At 41.9% G+C, this 23,488-nt stretch overlaps 1 protein-coding gene across 1 annotated transcript in view; it reads right to left on the minus strand.

Moving 5' to 3' along the window:
- Positions 1–22,456, minus strand: part of kcnk9 (potassium channel, subfamily K, member 9) — a 54,543-nt gene extending 32,087 nt beyond the window's left edge. Inside the window, exon 1 of the mRNA XM_030413078.1 lies at positions 20,750–22,456. Coding sequence (XP_030268938.1) covers positions 20,750–21,362 — 613 coding nt within the window. The 5' untranslated portion in view covers positions 21,363–22,456. The remainder of the gene's footprint in view (positions 1–20,749) is intronic.
- Positions 22,457–23,488: the final 1,032 nt, after the last annotated feature.

Consider the following 23,488-nt stretch of genomic DNA (forward strand, 5'->3'; position numbering starts at 1 on the left):
CTCGCGCTTCCCATGAAATACCAATTAAACCTCTGTCGAGAATTTTAGGCTGGATGCTTTCTGCAGAAGCCGTAGCCCTGCGCGGTCATCACAGTCCTCGCGATACACAATATTCAAAGTCACATCAGATTCACATCCTGCAGTCTGCTGCTGGCAGGACCATGAGCTGTCCCAGGTGCCACTCTATATCCCCTGTTAGGCATCACCTAATGAAGCTCACTGCCCAGCGTTAAGAAATACAGCCATTGAGTGCTGCTAAGCAACAGGCTCTCACGTTGTTCTCACTAACATCACCTCCCCAGAGAAACTGAGACCACTTGGCCTGCTGTGCCCTGCTGCCTCTCTGCCAGCTGACTTGTAACAGGGATGTGTTTCGGTGTAGTCAGAGGGTCATCTCAAACTGATGTCTCGGGTGGGTTTTTTAAATTTTTTTTGCGAGACGGAGACATGTGATGTCAGTCCCAGCAGGTCTGTGATCATGTTGACCACAGCAGCCGGGCATCCTTCACTAATGCTCAGCTAGCCGCCTCTCGGCTCCACGCAACAGCTTGTTCGTCACGTGACCTCTGAAAGGCTGAAGATCTGGAACAGAAGATTCTGCAAAGTGGCTCCTTCCACCTCATTTTTGTTCACGTCTGTTTTCATGGCAATTAATTCTGCAGCGGCTCAGCGTTTACAAAAGCAAACGCGATGACATGAGACTAATAAGGCTTTGTATTTACATAAACCATCTTATATATCACGTTTACTCTGCAAAAACTGAACATCTGCATGCATCATGTTACGGCAATCATGCAACTGAGTAGTCTTATGTTGCATATCATGTTTCATCTTGGTAACTCAGCTGCATGGTACAATCCTTCCACTTACCATGACTTAATCATAGGACTGGAGACTGAAGGTGCTGTGAGAATTACAGCCCTCATCCTGCTGCTTTATTTGTTTCTTCCACCCTATGTAATTCTACTGTCACTGTGCTATCACGCTGTATTTGTTTTCCACCCTCTGGGGGTACCGCATTTAGTATCAGAGACACTACTCATGTATCAAAAAACGCTAGCGGACCACACACTGTGCACAAGCCGCCGACGCTGATTTCATGCTGCTGTTCCGCGGCAATAACTCATACAGGAGACCACACACTCCCACTCTTTCTGCAGATGGAATAAAGTGGTTGTGATAAGACCGTGTGGGAGTGCATTACAGTGCAGAGCTATACAGAGAGAAGATGATTGTCAGGGTCCAGCCGGAGAGAATTAACAGCAGGTGGTGATGATGGAGCGGCACCGGTCATCTGCACTCTGACTGTACACACTGACAAATTACATAAAACACGCTGGAGTTTCATGTGCGGGGTCTTTAAGGGGAATAACGTGCCTGAGCAGGGTGTGTGACTGCAGGAGCACAGCGTATGCACAAAAACAATAAGACGAGATGCAAATCCGTGTTGTTCGCCTGAGCTGCGCGGAGGAAAACCGAGCACTTCAGCTACCGGGTACTGTATCATGCTGACTCACAGCCTGGGGCAGCCGGGGAGAGGATCAAAATGCAACCAGCAGCCAGAGGATGACGTGAGATAAATGTGAGAACTCGTGTTGCAGTGTCTACTTGAGTCCCAGACGGCTGTTAGATTCAAGTGATACAGTTCAAAGGTCTTGAGGAACACACTAGATCCCACTAGAGCCCCCCCACCCTCTCAAAAAGCCCATCAGAAAAGACATGGAAGTCTCTCTTTCTCTAATAAAGGGACCATTAAAGGATAGTGACTGACTTGTAATTGACCAGACCAAACACAACGTATTCTTTCTCTCAATACATTTTAGACTTCCCAACCAGGTCCATCCGTTGCTGCTGAGGACTCCTAACAAAAGAATAGTTTGACATTTTCTCAAAATACACATATCCGTGCTGTTGCAGAGAGCTAGATGACATAATCGATCCCACTCTCATTTCTCTCTATCTGGAGGCAGGGTGACAGCCTACCGCGCTCACTCCTCAGCGAACAAATGCACTTATATTTAACACATTTCATCCTGTTTTTTTTTTCCACTTGTACACCTGGAAGGTAAAAGAAAAAAAATCACAATCCTTGGCTGAGTCCAGGGGCCAAAAACAGCAGGACAGAGAGGACCAAACAGTGTTGAGGATTTAAGGTTTTAGGTTTTAGACAAATTACAGCCAAAAAGTTGTGAAAATGACTTTAGTGAATTTTATGGATTTAATGGAACCTAAGTATATTTTCATGGGAGCTGTTGTGTTATGTAAGTTGACAAAGTAGTCGTTGTTAACTTCACAAAGGTTCCATATTTAAGAGAAAGTGCTGTAGCGGATGCCGATTTACCCTAGAACATGGAAAGAAACTTCTCAAAACCGACTTGAATTTTTTCAGAATGATCACGGAAAGAAAAGCAGAGAGATTGCTTTGAATAACAGGTGCTAGGTGAACAGAGACATAACATCATGACGCCTCGCAGAGCCTTCTCTGAGTTTCACTATGACCCTCATGTTGTCTTGTGAGCAGCAGAACTAGCTGTTTCTCTCTGGCTTCCTCTACAGTGAAGGGCAGCAAGATTGGCGCTGATCATGTAATTTAACTTCAGCGAGCAATTTCAAGAGATCTCTGAGTGCTTCCTAACAGAAGGACACAAAAATAAAGTTCAAATTTTATAAAAAAGGATCATGGTTATTCGTTTTATAAAAAGATATTTTCCTTAAATGGCTGGGTAGTTTTTAAAGTACAAAATATTAAAAAAAAGAACTAGTTCAGTTGTTGGGGACCATTTTCAGCCTTGGAGTTTTATAAAGGATAATATTACAAATATTATTTGCCTTGACTCAAAATAATGGCTGTGTTTAGTCCCAGTGCCAGTGTTAACACCACTTCCATTTAACACATTACATACTGTTTTGGTTTTTTTCATTTGTACCCCTGGAAGGTGAACAATCCTTGGCTGAGTCCAGGGGCTCAGACAATACTATAAAAAAAGCAGGACAGAGAGGACCAAACAATGTAGAGGATTTTAGACTGAGGAAATTACAGCCAATTTTGTTTTATAAAAAGGATCACAGTTGTTCTTTTTATAAAAAAAACACTTGTCTTTAACAGTGGGGCAGTTTTTAATGTACAAAAAAAAAAAAGAAAAAGCAAAAACAGTTTGTTGGGGACCATTTTCAGCCTTGAAGTTTTATAAAGGATATTTGCCTTGACGCAAAGTAATGGCTGTGTTTAGTCTCGGTGCCAGTGTTAACACCACTACAACAAAATCCAATGAGGCAAGGAAAACGAGAAGCTAAGCTAGATTTATTTAAACCAGTTTATTTGGAGGTAAACTGAACATGAGTGGAGCAAAGAATTTGGTGATGGTAATGCAATTATGGTAAACAGTGATGGATGTTGACCTGTGATGACCTGTGGGGTCTATTTGTCTTGTCGGCCTGCTGCTGCTCGTGTTTCCTGCCCCGTCTGTCTTCTCTGAGCGTTCCCAGCAATGAACTTGGTAAATGCGAGTTTGTTTTAACCTTTGATAATGACGGCCTTGCTATTAAAAAACATTCTAGTTGTTATACTTCATATTGCCCTTAAGAACATGTAAATCCAGATATATCAAAGTCCAGGATGTCTCTTCAGCGAGCAATTTCAAGAGATCTCTGAGTGCTTCCTAACAGAAGGACACAAAAATAAAGTTCAAATTTTATAAAAAAGGATCATGGTTATTCGTTTTATAAAAAGATATTTTCCTTAAACGGCTGGGTAGTTTTTAAAGTACAAAATATTAAAAAAAAGAACTAGTTCAGTTGTTGGGGACCATTTTCAGCCTTGGAGTTTTATAAAGGATAATATTACAAATATTATTTGCCTTGACTCAAAATAATGGCTGTGTTTAGTCCCAGTGCCAGTGTTAACACCACTTCCATTTAACACATTACATACTGTTTTGGTTTTTTTCATTTGTACCCCTGGAAGGTGAACAATCCTTGGCTGAGTCCAGGGGCTCAGACAATACTATAAAAAAAGCAGGACAGAGAGGACCAAACAATGTAGAGGGTTTTAGACTGAGGAAATTACAGCCAATTTTGTTTTATAAAAAGGATCACAGTTGTTCTTTTTATAAAAAAAAAACACTTGTCTTTAACAGTGGGGCAGTTTTTAATGTACAAAAAAAAAAAGAAAAAGCAAAAACAGTTTGTTGGGGACCATTTTCAGCCTTGAAGTTTTATAAAGGATATTTGCCTTGACGCAAAGTAATGGCTGTGTTTAGACTCGGTGCCAGTGTTAACACCACTACAACAAAATCCAATGAGGCAAGGAAAACGAGAAGCTAAGCTAGATTTATTTAAACCAGTTTATTTGGAGGTAAACTGAACATGAGTGGAGCAAAGAATTTGGTGATGGTAATGCAATTATGGTAAACAGTGATGGATGTTGACCTGTGATGACCTGTGGGGTCTATTTGTCTTGTCGGCCTGCTGCTGCTCGTGTTTCCTGCCCCGTCTGTCTTCTCTGAGCGTTCCCAGCAATGTACTTGGTAAATGCGAGTTTGTTTTAACCTTTGACGGCCTTGCTATTAAAAAACATTCTAGTTGTTATACTTCATATTGCCCTTAAGAACATGTAAATCCAGATATATCAAAGTCCAGGATGTCTCTCTTGTGGACTATGTGGAGATGATTAAGTTATCCCATCGCCATCCGCCTCCCCTCTTCATGTATTAAACAACCATTTTAGCTCAGCATGTGTGTTGAAATAAAATCTCCTATCAATATTTCAGTGAAACAACTGCATTAATATTCCTGTATTATTGATAAGCAGAGCCCTTTGCGGTGGTGTCCTTCATGATATTTTTATTTTCATGAATAGTCATGTCTGATACAGTAGGAAACTGCCACATCAAGGTCTGGAGTTTTAGTGGTTTTAAAGTAATGACAAGCCCAAAGCATTCCATACCCCGATCACTGCTTCTATCAAATATGACATTTACATTGGCTTTCGGCGCCGGTGTGTTGTGCCAACCAGTTAAAAATGTGTGCTTGGTTTATTTAGCGCAAAGTGCAGGACTTCACTGTGCACATTTGTTAGAGCTGGTGGAGCAGGTGCGTTGATAGATGATAGATGTTATTCTTGTATTTTGACATCTGCAACCAGAAGGAATTTCAACAAGGATGGAGATTTTAAAAAAAAAACAGACATTAGAGCTGGTGCAGCCCTCAGAGATATGTAAAATCATGCTTGTTTTCCTTGAAATCCGTCCTAACAAGCCCTTTATTCATATGGGATTTCTTCCCTCATCCTCTTCTCTCCTGCCACCGTCGACCTCCATTTCCTTCCTCAGTGTTCAGCCAACGCGGTCCCTCTTGGCCAGCTGCCCCCCCGACCCCCCCAGATTACAAAGATGCACTATGGTTCATCATCCTCACGCACACTGGCCCACTTGAGCCCGAAAGAGCCCACTGTGCTCGCCGCTCTTTTCTGTTTCATCTGTGCTGGAGTGGAACAGCCAGTCGCCACCACTTGAGTCCTCTAAGAAAGTCAGAGGGGTGAGAGAACCCTGTCCTGTGGGGTATTTGAACACATTCATCTCTCCATGATAGAGACTTCTATCTTCACACCGATGAGAAGACGCTCAACAAATGATGGTCACAGGCCAGTGACGTTGCCAGATGGATAAAAATCAGGCACACTGCAGAGAAGAAGTGCCGACATCATCAGAGGAAAGCAGTGGGCAGAGTGCAGTGAGAATAAATCGACTCCAAGTTTTTACAGAATTTGGTATATTACGCCCTGTTTACTTCAGATTACCTACGTTTCCCAGCTGCTGCCTCACCTCTGGTTGTATCTCCCTGGATGATGCTTACCTCAGCCCTCGGGCTACATGCTGTTTCAAGGTAGATAGCTCTTCAAGATGACTGACAAGTATGAGCCAGGAATTAGACCAACTTGAGGGGAGCACAGCAGGATTTACAAATGCACATTCTGCCTTAAGGTAAAGATACAGTAGCTTTAAGGATCCTGTCTCTAGGTGAGACGTGGCTCTTTGCTGTAATTTAAACACGTTACATTACATTGCACCCTTATTCTTAAGAGCACACCACTTTACATCTACTGCACATAATAAAACCATGAAACATTTGAATCTGTAAGCATTTTAAAAAACATTTTAAAGGGAGAGTTCATCCTGAAAGACATATTTTTTGTTTTACCTGTGGTATTTTATTCATCTAAAATATTTTGGTGTGAGTTGCAGCATTTTGGAGATATCAGCTGTGGTAATGTCTGCCCACTCTCAAGTATAATGGAACCAGAGGGCACGCAAAGTGTGCAAATAATACAACAGCAATGTCCCTTTCCAGAAATCATGACCCCGTTACTCAATACAAATCTTGTTGAGAGCAGTTTCATGGAGGAACTATTTTCCTTCTGCCAAACACTCACCAACCGGATCAATACAGAGAAAGGAGCTACTTTCACTTGTGGAATGATACGATAAGATTTATAAAACTTTATAACAGGCCTTACTACTTTTTAGAGGGCCAGATTTGAAAAAAGAGGAAATGTCACTTTGAGAACTTTTGGAATTTTTCTCCCCTTTGTTCATTAGTTTACACAATTGAAAAAAAAATGAAAAAATGCCCCTTTCTGACCTGGACTTTGTCAATTTGATTTTCATACATTCCCTCTCTTTAAACAGCCTGGGTTAAAACGTTTTGATAAAATAAGAGTATTATTATGCTTAGCAACAGGCACAACTAGTGAAACGGCCACCAGTTGAATTGTTGTGCTTTACAATAACCATCATCTATAAATGGCAAATTTATAGTTAGTTAAACTGTCACAACAAACAATGATGTGCTTTATAAAACTTTTATCAAGCAATTGTAAGCGTTTATAAAAACCAGTTGAAGCTTGATCATGGCACTCTTAATAATGTTTACAGATGAGCGACACAGTATTTGTTAACAATTAAAAAGTATAACGAACATAACTTTTATTTTTTTAACTAGTTTTAATAAACAGTTTGGTTAATGAAACATTTCATTGTTTGTTACCAATGAAATAACTACTGAATACACTTTAAAGAACTATTAATTTAACATTAACAACTATTAATTTAATAATGATGATTGTTATAATGTGTAGCTAGTGTATTACAACTAAATCAAGGAGGACGCCTTTAATGTTTATGGTCACAAGCACTGTCGGATGCATGATGTGGATTTCCCTCTACACTGTAAAATCGACACGACACCGCAGGACAGAGCTTGTGTCTGAGGATCACTGAAGTCTGAATGATGAATGTTCAAAGTCAAAGCAGCAGAGGCCAAGACATCCTGACATTTAGTCTCTTGTGCTGATCAAGCTCCAGAAACACCTGATGCTACACTTCATGATATGCACCATGACGGCATCTTAAGAATCTGTGTTTCATGTTAATGCCCCTGATTCTCCTACTTCTCACTTCCTGTTTGTAACAGAGGTGTTGTAATAAATGTGTTGCCTCCAGTCCGAGCTGAGGTAACCTTTGATGACATCACCAGGCTTTTTTTTTTTCCCCCCATCAGAGCCGCAGACTACATTATACAACTGTTTTTTTTCTCACAGGCTGAGTCATACTTCTTATGACTGACTTAAAATGGAAAGATGACGACAGCTAGACTTATTACAGTCCCTTGTGTCGCTCTTTCAGACAAATAGGAGCGCGGTACATTTGTTTTTTTAGGATGAAGCTGTGGGTGCAAACTGTGCTGCAGCGAGGGGAGCTTGTGAGCACAGTTTACCCTCTGAGAAGTGGAAATACACCAGCCGGCTCCAGAGCCAGCGCCTCCCACAGAGAGCATCAGCACCACAGGAACCCATTCCCATCGATCTGTGTGGGGACCTCCATCAAGCTCCCGGTAGGACACTCCAGCAAAGTGAAAATAATCTACTCGCTACAAAGTGCAAGTAGGGTGAACGGCTGGAATCATCTGTCAATGAGCAACCGTCAGACGATACATTAACAGCTTCCCTGTTTTAAGAAGTGCGGCGAGTATAAATGTGGCCCAGCGTTCTAAGGAATGTCCGCGCACTGCCAAGACCTTAATTTACTGCACAGATTTGAGCTCGCATACGGGGGACACGGAAAAAAAATCTCAAGTGAACACAACCACAACACTCCATTAATCATTGATAGATCTCACTGGATACATCCAGGTAATAAAACATAGAGGAGGGGATAACAACGGAGGAATCCTCACTGATACAGCAAATAGTCCCACTTGTTTTAAACAGCGTTCCCTCATTAAAGCACTAAATCACACCGCTCAAAACTGCACAACACTAAAATTCAAAAATCCAAATGCAAATACCGAAGTAAACAAATAAGTCTTTCACTGAAAGCCTATTAATACTGAAACACAGTCACACCATTCATATTCATCAACCTCTCTGAGCTTATGACTGGTTAAACGTTTCAGATTAATTGGAAGAGAAGTAATTAGGACAATGCTCTTACATGGGTTGCGCGTTAAATAATGAGTTTGGTGTTTAGCTCCTCATCCTAATCATCTACAGCTATTCAGTGTAATGGCGAAGGGGATTTGGCCTTCTGAGAGAAATGCTGATTGTTATACAATTAAAACTTTTGGGAATTCTCACCATATCTCTTTACATGTGGATATGAATGTTATCTCACAACCTGCACATCTCTCCATGGCAACAGCAGCGCATGCAAGTGCGGCGGGCCGCTCCTCCCTCAAATTTTTGTTTTTAACTGTTTTTTTTTTTTTTTTTTTTCAAATTTGTCGCTGAAAGAGTGAATAAAAGGATTAAGAGCGATCGCTGCCCACAGCCTATTTCGACCATCCAACCTAACAAACCATACCACCCCAAAGAGGAAAGAGGAGAGATCAGGAGAAGAGTCATATTAATCCAAGCTTGGATTTAAGGCTTCTCCTGGCTAATGTCTGGCCGCAGGATAATGAAATTGATAAACCTGGAAACTGTTGTGTCCACATCTTTACAGAGACCTGTCTCAACCACATCATCCAGGATCAAGACAACTGTAAAATGACCTTGACCTTTTGAAATGAAGTGACCTCCAGGGGTTTCGTGGCCCTGTGAGGTGTTATTTTACTATCTCTTGAGATAGCATTAGCACTCCTATTAAAATGTATCCAAACAAAGCACATATTTTAATCGACTTTTTTGAACATTTGTGAAACAAAATGTGTCTAATTGTCTCTTTTGCATCCTTTATCGTCAATATTGGTTCATTGAAATACGCAGTGGAAGGCATCGATTTTCCAGTCATATGCGATGTAAAGAAATGCATGCCAGTGATATATGACATTGCTGTTTGTGTCGGTATTCATTTGATGAACATCAGAGTCATCGTCACTCAAAACAAGTCAGTTTTAGTACACTGCTAATTTTCCCCTTGTGTTAGTAGCTGCAGCTTCAGTGGATGTGTGAAGACAAGACACTATGTAAATTTTTTGGGTTCAACATTTTATTTAGGCTTACTACTAGAATAGGTTTACATGCTTTAATGCTCAAAAAACACATCAGTCTTCTTATACTGTCCAGTGCTGGAGCACTGCATTCCCCCTCTGTCCTAAACACTCTGTTTTAGGTCCTTTTTCTTTAAGGCCTCCCCCTCCCAAATACCCACTCTGCTCTGATTGGTCAGCTCACATTGCTGCCTAACCAGCAATGCTAACAAAAAGGAAGCAGCTGTGCTAAATAATTTATCATGTGCCAAACTAGTCACTAGGCATAAATTATGCAAATGTCTGGCACGGTGACATAAAAACACAGACTTAAAGGCGGGACTACTGACGAGGCTTTTTAGGAGCAGTGTTTTCTGTGGGAGAGAGGAGCTTCTGTTGGTGCAGACTTTTTGCCTTTCAAGATCTTCTTCATGAACAAAAACATAAGAAACACACTGAAGAAAAAAGAAAAGAATGAAAAAAATAAATCAAGTCTCAGGTAACAAGAAGAGTCCACCACACAATCAAATTTCAGTGACTCTGTCCAACTTGTCAAGGTAGTTTACTTAAATAAAGATATCAACGTCATGGTGGCGCTGGAGGAAAAGTCAGGGGATCACAAAAGTCAGCGTGATTCATCCATGAAAACCTGCCCAAAGTTTCATCCCAGTCTATTATAGTCGCAGAGATATTCTCGTGTGGATCAAAGCGCTGGACGGACTGACAGACTGACATCGCCCCTGAGCCACACAGCTGAAAAGACAGACTCAAACCACAAAAAACACATTGTTCTGACTACCTCTAGCAACATGTGAAAAGTTTTGCTTCAATATTGAGGTGAGTGGAATTTTGGATGTTGTGATTACTTAACTGTGAACACGTTGTTCACAGACCAGCCACAGACAGACAGTTCCAATAAAAAACAGTTATAAACATGTTCTGTGGTCTCAGAGTAAAGAGTTTTCATGTTTGTTTTTCTTTTTTTAGGTTTTTCAATGCTGTGAGCACCCCGAATGCGATTCTATGATGGAGGCATGAATCTCAGACACAGATACCTCAAAAGCTATCTGCCTTGCTTGTACCTCTAGAGGTTTTTTGTAATTCTAGTCAACTAATCCCTGAAGAATAACCATATGTTGGACATTAATGCCTGGAGGCTAATCTTGTCTTACAAACAAGACTGAGATTGATGTTATGGTGCACTGTAACAGAACAAATTGCGGAGATCACTCTCAGAAATGTGTTTTCTGTAAAAAAAAATATAATTATATATATATATATATATACATGTATATATATGTACATATATATATATATATATATGTACATATATATCATAGATATATATATATATATATATATATATATATATTATATATATATATATATAATTATATATATATATATTATATATATATATATATACCTATATATATATATATCTCTCTCTATATATATATATATATATGTACATATATATATATTATATATATACATTATATATATTATATATATTTCTCTGTCCCTCTCTCTCTATCTCTCTCTCTCACCTGCCTCTCTCTGTCCCTCTCTCCTCTCTATCTCTCTCTCTCTCTCTCTCTCTCTCTCTCTCTCTCTATCTCTCTATACCTGTCTCTCTGTCCCTCTCTCTCTCTCTCTCTAGTCTCTCTATCTCTCCTACTCTCTCTCTATATACTCTATAATATATGATTGCCAAAAACAACATGGAATCAGTGAAAAAGATCATCATTAATAGATTTTCATTTTATTCTGAAAATCTCTTCCTGCTGTTACACCATGAGACACATGACATAATCCATTAATCCTTACATAAACACCTATTATGAAACTCATTGTGTCATACATTATGAATGAGCAAATCAACCTGGTTTAAAACATGCTCGATCATTTTAATGACTGCTACTTGAGAGAGGAAGTCCTGTGTCATTGATGTATTGGAGATTTACATAATCCATACAAGTAATGGGAAACTTGAGGTATTACAGCCCAAATGTCATCAGGAAATTCAGATGAGTGGGCGGGCTTATTGACCTTCGTGTTAGTTGTGCTTTTTGATGCTCAAATGAGAGCGGGAACAAAAGACACTAAGACAGCTTGAAAACTACAAGTACCTCTCTTGGGGAATGAAAGAACTCTGCTGTCTGTCAGGAAAAGCAATCTATTGTAATATTATATATCCAGTCCTCCAATCAGAGCTCGTCAAGACGCTACGCAGTTGGACAATTCTATACGTTTTCCCCTGAACTGCACGAACCGTTTTCATACACTTAAACACTCAGCAATCACTGTCCACATGCTTCACTTCAATCCACCAAACAAGCCCTGTCAAGATTACTGTGTGTATTATCAGCCAGAGGATGACAGCTGAGCGCAGGCTCAGCCATTTTGGTTAGGTTGAGGCAAAAACAACTACTTGGTAAGGGCTAGGAAGAGATCCTACTTTGGGTTAATATTACTAGCGAAATTTCTGTAAGTGATATAACTAACGTCATGTAATGTACGTGACATCCATTACGACGTTTACGTACCCTCACTTATTTACATTACTTTTTTTTTTTTAAATCACTATTTGTTCTTTTTGTCACAAACGGGACACAACCCAGTCTCCAGAGGCAAAGTCCTGTAAATGATGCACTTAACAACCCCCTGACTGGGACTGTCTTGGTCCTTATACTATTGCTTTAGAGGGGCACTTCAACAAGTGACACTTGAAGGGTACCTGGAGCTTCAAACCTGGGGCACCCTGGACAGGAATGCTCTACAGGAAGGTCATTAAAACTGCGCAGAACATCATTGGTAACCATCTACTGAGCATAAGTGATATTACTGAAGTGGCATGTCTGCACAGACCACAAAGGATACTAAAAGACAACACCCACCCCAGCCACAGTCTGTACACTCTGCTGCAGTCTGACAAGAGATACAGAAGTATCTGCTGCCGTACCATCAACTTCTTTCCTCTAGTTGTGAGACCCCTTAGGAAAAACAGTTTTTTCCTTGAGTAGTATAAAGGGACTAAAACTTAAATTTTGTTGCACAGCCCTGTTTTGTAAATAACAACTAAATAAACCTTTGACCTTTATATTCAAGGCTTCTTTTATTTAGTGGGTTGATTCCTAATGCACTCTCCTCGTGGCACATAGACTGGATGTATGTATGAGTGCTATTGGAGAAATCCTGCAGAGAGAGACATGCTGTAGTGTAAGTGGCGGTCTCTGCACAGCGTAATGGAAACTCTGACCTGCACAACAGGTCCAACAAAGACACGGCATCTGAGTCATCTTCACAAAGCAGTCTGATCAGAGACGACAGGTGATTAATTGATCTGTGAGGATGTTACACACTTGTGTAGCAATACAAAGCCACAGGATCTGATGTCATTCACTGACTCATGTGAATGTATCTTTTTTGTGTGAAAACAGTGTTTTATCAACAATGTGTAACCAAGTATTACATTAATAGCTGCACTTATGAATATTTTTGTCAACAATGGATCAGATAACTGTGTGGTATCTGAAACGCTTTACTTGTCGTGAAAACGTGAAAAATCCATTCATGCCATTTAATGTGGCCTTAACTCACACAGATTGCATTTTTATATAAGTAGAATCTACATTAATACATTTACATTATGTGCAATTTCAGTAAATGTCAATCCTGAATGCAGCTGTTACTTGTTTGTCACTTTGTTCCGTATTCCTTAACATTATACGGAATGAGTAATCAAATACAAAAAAAAAGTGAGGAGGCTCATTAATGTGGCGTCTTTACACTGTCCTTCCCAGAACTCGTCTGTCAATCAAACAGTACGTTAGGTATTCTGACAGCTTCTGTGATTTTCTCTTCCTCCAATTAACGCTCTTTTCTTTTCCTGTTCAGATTGTTACTGCTATGCCAATATGTGACTGTCATAATTTTTTCAGTGACACTGGGGATGAAAGGTATCTGTGTGCCATAACATTTGTGTGTCTATTATTACAAATGACATCTTGACCAGTTTTACCATTAACGAACAAAGCGGCAGACGTTCCAGCTGCAACAGCCTGTAAAATCTGCAATTATTGTAATGCTCTGGAAACATTTTTCATTTGATTATTGTCTGTAGCTTATTGTCTCCTTCATTAAAAAATCATTATGTCTTTGTCTGCCATTTAAAATTGCCTTAAAGAGCTGCCTGCCATGATTAAACATCAGTAGTCTGTGTTGCAGGAAGAGTTTTCCTGATGTCTGGAGTTATTTTCCCAAAAATCTCACCGGTCTCAGTCTTCAAAACTCCAATATCAAACATACCCTAAAAAGCCTGTCTACTGTATATAAACATGTTGATATTTTCAGACATTTAGCAGCGATAACTTTCACCTTTTAAGCTGCCTGTAGTCTCCCGACAATGTGAGCGACTCAACACCGTGAGACAGCGAGGTATACAAACACAAAGCTGCGTGCTGCTGGTGCTTCTCTCTCTCCGAGCAGATTTGAGAACACCTTGCATTCACCACATGCTGTCATCACCAAGCCTCACATTGGGTTCAATTAGTCACAGGTGTAAATGGAGTCAACCTGCAGGGTCAGCCCCGGACGGAGGGGTGCTGGGGAGAGCTCTGATCAGACCGAACGACGTGGGCCCCCTCAAGACAGCTGGTGTGACATGTGCTAACAGTATAACAGCTGGGCTCCAGTCGCAGACATTTTTTTGCTCACATAGTTTATGGAGGCATGATGATAATGATGATGAGCATATTGAGCACGGATTTCCACCAAGTTCCCTAAAACTGCAGATTTTACTGTGTGAGGCCTATTATCAGTTATTGTCAGGTGAGGCCACCAGCGTAGATTAGAGATTTCTTAATCCTCCATAAATGTGTGTGTGTGTGTGTCCGTGTGTGTGTGCGCGGGTGTGTGACGCATAAGATACTCAATTAAAGTGGTGGCCTGAGATTCAGACTTTTGCATATACGGCAACTATTTCCATAACTACCGCCGCTGACACTACAACTACTACTGTTACTGCTGCCACTGCATCCACCATTACGTTTTTAATCACATTAGGATTACACTGTGTCAGCCTGACACACGTTCCAAGATAAGATTTTTTTTATACAACTTACTACCGCCATTATTACCGTGAGAAAGAGCCTCAGTCGTTCTTTAAGGAGGCTAAAATGTTAAATTTCTACAGGAATCATTTCTGTTTTTGTTCAGTATCAATATATAAAACGTTTTTAGCGGTTACTATTATTGGTGCTTATTGTGGTGCTGTTACGTTTCTTCTGGTTATTTAGGCTATGAGGCAGATTAAAACATAGATGTAATATAAGTGATAAAATGAAAAACATAGAGGTTGTGTGAGCTGTGTGATTGCCATCTGTTTCCTCTGTATCTGTCAGTTTTCCATAAATCAGCACAAGGAATCTTGAAATATCAGATATTGTTTTAATACAGACACATTTTCTGACTTTATCTTGAAGTCTGAAAAAAAAAAAATACATGATTGGCCTGTCAGTTGTTCTGAGTTGTCCAGCATAATAAATACGCAGTGAATGTTTTATTAGTGATTTATGGTTTTTGTTGTGCTTGTTGACATGTGTGTACAACTACTGTGATTTGTACTGCCATTAGTACTAATGTGCTGGTATTATTACCACTACTACTTTTTCTTCTACTGTTAATACTGCCTGTACTGCCACTATTACAAAAACACCCATATCTAATCTTCATAATGATTTGGTGGGTCGGACATCATCGACCACTCGCAGACAAAAGCATTACCTCTGTATCCTTCCCTGTCTCTGCTGCTCATAAGTGGATGCTTTTTAATGCACCTAGGGTTATGAAAGATTTAGGGAAAATGGATGTTCATACTATGCACCTCGGTCATGGAATAACAAAGAGATCTGAAATAAGACACACTGATATTGATTGAGGAATTTTAGGTCATCATTAGGAATCGGGTGAAACGGGCACCGTGTTGAAGGCCACTGCGATGGAATACCTGTTCTCCTGTTTTATTGCGGTTGTCTGTATATCATGTTTTATACATTTGATTGTGTTGTGATGTTGTACAGCTGCTACCTTGGACAGGCCTCTTCTGTAAAATAAATCTTGATCATTATGGCACTTCCTGGTGAAGTAAAAAAAAATTCTAATATTAAACCTAGCACTGTTGCTACTGCTACTATTACTATGACATAGCAACAACATGAAGTGTTCTGTAAAAAAAGATGTTCTTTGTGTGTGACACATCAGATAGTGCAGGCCTGAGATTCAGACATTTTCATGTACTGCAATTATTTCCATAATTGCCACTGCTGACACTACAACTACTGCTGTCAATTGTTGAGTCTCATCACAGATGTCAAATACTGACGCTTTGGTCTGGGGCCTCGGGTCCAGCGCCGCCCCACAGCATCAGTATGTGTCTTTCTCCAGAACTGCTTTAAAGGTAACATGGAGTTGCTTTATAAGGTTATAGATGCTGTAACGACTGTTTTTACAAGTGTATTTATTACTGCTGCCACTCATATTGCCACCACTGCTTCTACTGCATCTCCGACTGAACAACTGCAACGTCCCTGATCAAATGAGTCCGGAAGAACTGATATCAGACGATAAATGTGAAACGGAAATAAAAGACCATTTTTATACTTTCTCTGTTTACTTTCACTCCTTATTCTTCTACACTGCATCATTTACTTTCCCTCTGCATCTTCATTGCGCGCTGCTCTTTTCTTGTCCTTGCTATGAAGGTTTTTATTTTGTGAAAAACAATATTTTGTTTTTTATCATTTTTAGAATGTTAAGGACGAGGGAAAGCAACACAGCACCGGGAAGATACTAAAGAAGACACGATGTGAAGAAGAACAGGTGAGCTGGCTGCACGTATGTGGTTCTGCATGCACAGACGGGATGGGTGTTTTGAGGATGGTGGGGGAGAAAGAGAGCGATAGAGGGAGCGACCTCTCGTGATCTGTATGAAGCGTCTCCATTTGTTTTGTTTCTCCACTGAATTATTGAGCCTTTACCTCCAATTTCCCACCGGTCCAATGAAGTATGCATGTTATACCCAGTTAATTATAATGGAGAATTCTATGATGTGTTTAGAAAAAAAAAGTTGTGAAAATGAAGTCCGGCTCTTCATATATTCTGTGAGCAGGCGATCAGTGTGTACGGCTCTGTGTGCACATGGTTTACCGGACTGTATCGTAACATTAATCCAGGGCTGTTTGCACGTGATTTATCCCGATGTAAACGTATACATCCAGCGCCGAGCTCGAGCATTTGGCCGCACATATCTTAATAGACATCTCTGTACCATTTTCACCGTCCCCCATGATGACACTAAATTTAATTAGTTTCCACAAACAGCTCAAGGTTGACACAGTGCACGTTGTCGCCTTATCTCTGCAGCAGAGTTTCATTCATTGCGCAAAGCTTCTTTCAATTCTTTCACTTTTTTCCGGACGGTATAATTACAAGAAAAAAAATCTATTGAAACTTGCGCACCGAAGAGCAAATCTAGTTTCGTTATTTTCTGAGGGGAAGGTTTCATTCTGAGGGAGTGAACAGGTGAGAGTGAACGGTGATGAAGCTCACGTCGGTACATTTGAGCACAGCCCTCCAATCATTGCTAGAGCTCATCAAATCAGAGCTCCTGCCGCCTAAAGACACGGATGGCTGGGTCAAACACTACCTGCAAATATTTCTTAGCCATAGATCTAACCTGCTTGGAGTGCCAGATAAAATGGGTCTGCCTTATGAAGTCTGGATAGTCGAGCAAATCACCGAAAAAGGTATCAAAGTGACATCAAGACACTTTCCTGTGATTGTCTTAACGTCATGGTCCGAGGCATCCAGAGAATTCCATCTGTCCCAATCTGCAGTGATTTCACTCCGAGTGCTGAACATAGTGTACCCAAGAACCGCTTTGTACATTCTTTACCCCTCTTTTCTCTGCAAAAAGTTCCTTGATATTCATAGAAAGTTACTTCTTTTTTTTTTCTTCTTCAGGAAACTGAAGTTTAGAAACACTGCTGGCCTTTGCTCCACTGAGGTCTATCTGATATTGAACAGTATTGTCAAAGCAGAAGTCTGGTGACATTCTGTGCTTCAGTTATTGTCAGCGGATGTCATGAAAAGTCCACAACCAAAAGTGTGTCCACCCATCTTTCAGGTGCAGGCATCTGTACTGGACTACTTCAATTCTCTGCCACATTATACTTCCGCTCCACTACATTGTGAAGGCAAAAATTGTTATTATTCACATTAACATCTACATTCATTTCACAACTGTAGTTTCTAGTTACCTTTGCAGACTTCATTCTGTATCACTGCCACAAAGTAGCACATTTTTAAATTGGTTTAATTTATCCACAGCCAGGTTGAAAAACATATACATTCTGAATACAGTATACACACAAGCACAAGTGAATATATGTACAACGATATTTACCAGTGTGATATTTTTAACGTGATACCATTACTAAGTGTGACTTAGTGGTTGCTTTTTCAAAATGCACAGAATGAGTCTGACTGACTCCCTAATTGTCTGGGACTATTTTCAGCTGTGGATATTTACACATTCAGTGCTCTACAGACATCAGCAGCAGTCTGTATATACTGTAGGATTTAAGCACAAGAAACTACAACGTTTAAGGTCATGAAGTGTCAAACTCAGTGCAACAGTGTGGCTCACTGACGTGTTTTCACTAGTTCCGGACAATTATTGGGCCCTGTCACATGGAGGAATGAAATATATCAGACAGTATCTGTTAGTAGAGTCAGTCATATGTTGGTTTATGGTCTGCTCGTGAAGTTTTATGAAAATGTAAGTGTGGAATATCACCATCCTACTACATGAGATCAGACAGGCTTTCTTGATCGTCAGTGGAGGACAGGTAAGAGGTAAGTATTTTCTATTATACTTGTTCCATATCAGAATATGCCACATGTAGGTAAACTATCACACGGAATGATTGGAATGGATTCGGTCCAGTGCAGTGTGTTCTCCTGCTGTTCCTCCTGTTGTTTCACAGGATTCACAGGTCTGCCAACGTGTAAAAACAACCCTCTCAGATTCTCACTTAATCATGATTTGCCTTGATTCATTCACTTAGACAGTAAGATGTGTGTTATTATCACACAATATGCTCCTGTCCTCACCACGCAGTTCCAGTGATGGTTCACAAAACACAGTATTACATCACCGGGGCTGCAGCTGCAACGAATATTTTCATTATGGATAAACCAGCTGATTATTCCCACGATTCGGTGTTGTGTCTATTGAATGTTTTTTTTAAAAAGTGTAAAAATACAGCTGCTTTTTGTCCAAATCCCAAACACTCCGCATTTACACAGAAAGAAAAGCAGCGAATCCTCACATTTTAGGAGCTTCAAAATAGTTGGCAATTGATCGTTTTATAAAGTATATATGTGTGTGTGTGTGTGTGTGTGTGTGTATCAGCTAAACCCTGCAGCTCTCTACCTCAAACTGTGTTTAAGCCGCGCGTCACCTGTGTGTGTGAGGTGTGTTTGCATTTATAACAGCAGTGTAATTCGGATCCAGCAAGAAAAATCCCTTGCTCTGCCCGACTTGTTATCTCATCCCTTTTCCTTTATTGCGGTCTGCTACTACACCTAAATAAACGCAGTCACTGTCTTGAAATAATTTCCTTTTTTCTTCAGTCTAAACAACTGCCGGCCTAAGGCCTCTTCTTTATCCTTATCCTTATAAGGATATGCATAAAAAATAACAGATAAGGCAGTCAGACAGGAGACATGTCTGTCCGTTTCAGCAGGCAGACTCTGGACGTCCCCCTGAACTGTTCCTACTACTGTTAAGAGTATGATAGTGCGTAAAAGCGGCCTGTTTCCTACAGAGCAGCCTGCAGTAAATGTTACCACTTCACGCAACATGAATATTACAATGGCTCGTCGCTGTAGCCTAGAAACAACAGTCCACCTTCGCCGCTCGGTGCAGTCGCCCCTTTTAAGTGTTGCCTGGCAAACTGGAGGACAGGCCTGGTGCATTAGCCCCCCCACCCCCCCAGCTAAAAGTCCACATCTTGAATAACACTATGTGACTCCCATAATGGAGCCAGCGGCTCTGTGTGACCTCTGAGCAGGAGAGGAAGCTCATTTCAAACATTACGCCTTGAAAGGTTTGCATTTTAACTTTGTTTTTGTTTGTTGTTGTTTTTTTGAGGTGGCGCTGGCGCGCACATTTTGGACTAACTCAATTAACTCCCGACTCGTTTCTCTCTTCGCCGTGGTGGTGATTAAAATACAGAGAGAGAGAGAGAAAAAAAAAGTGGTTTGATTGTGGAGCGTAAACACCGAGAAACTCTGCGGACTCCCCTTCTCCTCCTCCTCCTCTCCTCCTCCTCCTCCTCCTCTTCCTCCTCCTCCTTCACAGCTTGGAATACATCTTCATGACGAAAATGCATCATCATAAGTAGCGTCAAACTGATGTAATGGGGGGGGGGGGGCATGATATTATGAAACTGGGAGAGCCTGAGCCAGACCTCATGCTTCACTCATCTGTTCTCGTAGTAAAAAGAGGGTCTTTCAACGGCTCACACTTTGTTCGCGGTGACAATGATAACACAATGCGAATAAACATTAGAGTCGTGCATTAAATGTCAAAGAGTGCCTCCGGATCAGGAGGAGCGGCGTCACAGCTCAGTCTCTGAACTCTTGGTCCTGCCTGTGGAGCTGTCCGTTCAGCACCGCCCGCATCGGTCCCCGCTACCCTCCCGCACATCTCCTCTCCTCCGCTCCAAGCTGAATAAAAACCTCCGTGCGTCTAACACCCCTCCGCTCCACACACGTTCCGCCACACTTGGGAGCTGCGTGGCGGTGACGCACCGTCAAAGTTGAACCTCGGTTTGCTCCAGCTGCAGCTGTGTGTGTGTGTGTGTGTGTGTGAAAAGTCCTCTGTGGGCGCTACGTCACTCCTCTCTTTAATTGTTTTTTTGTTTTTTTTTTAAGTCTGAATCTGGATTGTGTGTGACGGTCCTGGCGGCGCAGCTCCCCGTGGAGCGCAGACAGAGTGCTGCAACATGTTGCTTTAAAAACTTTATGTGAGCACTTGAGGCACAACGTGAACGTTTGTGACCGAATGAACATGTGCTTCAAAAACGGGCTCATCCCCCTCATAATAAATCACGTCCCGTTGCGCAGCAGTGATAATCCGCGCCTGTAATGATTATGGCAGCTTGGTTGTACTGGTGTATCAGACTGGGACTCACCAACAGAGACTGACACTTACCTATGGTGGTTATAACCGTGATGGCAAAGTAAAATGACCCTGCGAATTTCCACTGCACCCCGGCTCTGTGGGGCTCAGCCTCCATGATGATGGTCTCCAGTTTGCGGTAATCATCCTCGCTGATGTTATATTTCCCCTGGAGACGCTTCTCCTCGGCTTCCAGCTGTTCTTTCTCCCGCATCTCGAAGTCGGACTCCAGGGCGTCAAACACAGCGGCCCCGACCAGCAGGTACGTGAACGTGCAAATGATCAGGGACAGGGTCCGCACGTTTTGCCGCTTCATGGCCAACAGGAACCGGCGACCGAGGGGCTCATGTCCCCTCGGATTCTCCGGGAAGGCGCTGCAAGCGTCGGGGAAGCCGTGTGGACGGCGCCTGGAGGCGGAGGCGCAGAAAGGTGCGCTCCGGTGACGGTGGACGCGGTGGACGCCGGAGTCAGAGCAGCGGTGGTACCCCCCCGCCTTGTGGTGATCCCGGTGACAGAAGCCAAGATCCTGCTCCTGGTTTGCGGAGAGACACAAGAGACTGCTCGATCGCCTGGACCAGGAGCCCTGCAGCCGAAAGACCCTGCGCAAGACCTGCCCAAACCAAGTCCTCCCGGTGCGCAGTGCCATCAACAAGCTGCTTCCAAGATCGCCTGTTGGTCTCTATTCCCCTCAAGTGAACAATGCTGATCAGTGTGAATTCTTCCAATCAATTAAATAGTCGTTAACGGCTCCTCTTTTTTTTTCTTGCTTCTTCTTTCCTCTGATGCTCCACTCTCACTTTGTCTGTGCTGTGATTTAAAATGTCCTATCACTGAGCACCCGGGCTCTAAGTTTCAGCTAAACACCAACCTGTTCATTGTAGCCTCATCAGCAGCCAGTCTATTTTTAGCAGCCATCCCTCTCGCACAAAAGATCCCATTTGTGTGAAATCCTCAAATCTTCCTCGCGAACAGAGGACATCCTCATCAGGGGGGAAAATGTGCTGAGTCGCCGATAAGACGGGAGGGTCACGGAGCAGCGCGGGGGAGCATCAAGTTGTGAAATGTTGCTCTCACAGTGCGCAGATCAGCGCAAACCAGCACCTGGAACACAGCTTTAGTTCCCTTTCCAGCTGCTTTGCTCCAGGATCAACTCACCACTTGTTACAGGAATAAGAAAAAAAAAAAATTCCAAGCACGCAACAGCTCAGAGCAAGACAACAGGTTCCACAAGAGTTTCCCCCCCCCCCAAATCTCTATCTTTATCGGGCCGTGAAGAGGATGGAGGACGAGGAAGAAGAGACTTTTACAGCAGGAGTGAACACGCTGATGAGAGGCTACAGCGCGCTCCGTGCCCGCAGTGGCACTCATGCTCCGTTGCGCATATCCAAGCCTCCTCTCCCGCACTGTCTGCGCATCAGTTTCAGCTCATTCTGGAGAGAGAGGTATAGCAAAAACAAAAAATAAACAATACACGTGTTTCCCCTCGGCGTGCTGGGGGCCTCTGACTTTAACCTTGCGTGTCACGAGCTGCTCGTATTTTGAAGGCTCCACATTTTATGTCTCCACACACTCCAGACTCTAATCGGTGGGCGTTGCTCCTCCTGTCTCTGTGCTCTCCTCTCTTTCCAAGTGTCACGAATCATCCAGATTCTGGCCCTGAGTATCCGCTGCTGACTCTGGGAAGCTTTCTCTCAGGGAAAGTAGGAGAAAAAAAAAAACACACAGCTGACTGACTGCATCCCCCCACCAGTCTGCACACCGAGCGACCCCTCCCACACTGACCACTCCTACTCATTACATGGAAAGAGATGGGTTACTCAGGCTCGGATGCTCACATTAGTGGGGGTTTTGTGTGTGTGTGTGTGTGTGTGTTGTTTTGTTTTGTTTTTTTACATTCCGGCAGCAGAGAGAGATCAGCGCTCCAGTACAGGCTGAGATGAGATGCTCAGGCTGCTGCGCTGTCCGAGGTGCTGAAGGTGATGGACTGAAGCACTGCTGCTCAACATGCAGTGTAACTTGTTGTACACACACACGCATACACACACACACACTGAGGAATCATAGAGACACGTCTTATGCAACAAGGAGGAATTGAGACACAGAGATGTTTAAAGACAATCCAGCCAGGAAAGAAATGTCACAAAAAAAGGAAGAAAAAAGAAAACGACAAACCAGAGGAAGAGCCTCTGAGCTTCTGAGCCTCAAGGGCCCCAAAGATTCACTGCAAGTTCACAGTGTAGCAAATACCTTGTGGAAATTGGAGTAATTGCTAAATCGTTTGTTAATAGAATACAATTCAGACGTTATCTGCTCATAATGCCGATCAAAAGAATCAGGTGAAGTTCTGTAGTCCACAAAAAACATTTCCGGATTCTCCTGAACGACTTGAAGTAGATGGGGACTTGTTTCAAAATGTAAAAAAATAAAATAAACCCAACTCTATACAAAACATAAAATGGCTGCACAACACCCAGCCGGAGCGGGAGCCGGAGTCTATGGAAGCCTGTAGAACCCAAACTGTTTTGTAAAGTTGTTATTTACACCCTTTTTAAAGCCAAAATCATCTCCTTAGCTGCTACGCTAAAACATTAGCATGAACCCTATTTAAAGTGGGTGCATGAGCGTCAAGGGTGTAAATAATGTTATGTTTTTTAATGTTTCATGTTTTTCAAATAATTTAATGTTTTATTTCAGTTTATTTAAAAAAGAAATTATTTTGTTTTGCTTTTTAAAACAAGTCCCCACCTGCTTCTACTCACTCTTTTAGCTTTG

Source organism: Sparus aurata, chromosome 3, assembly GCF_900880675.1.
Source record: "Sparus aurata chromosome 3, fSpaAur1.1, whole genome shotgun sequence".
Taxonomy (NCBI): Eukaryota; Metazoa; Chordata; class Actinopteri; order Spariformes; family Sparidae; genus Sparus; species Sparus aurata.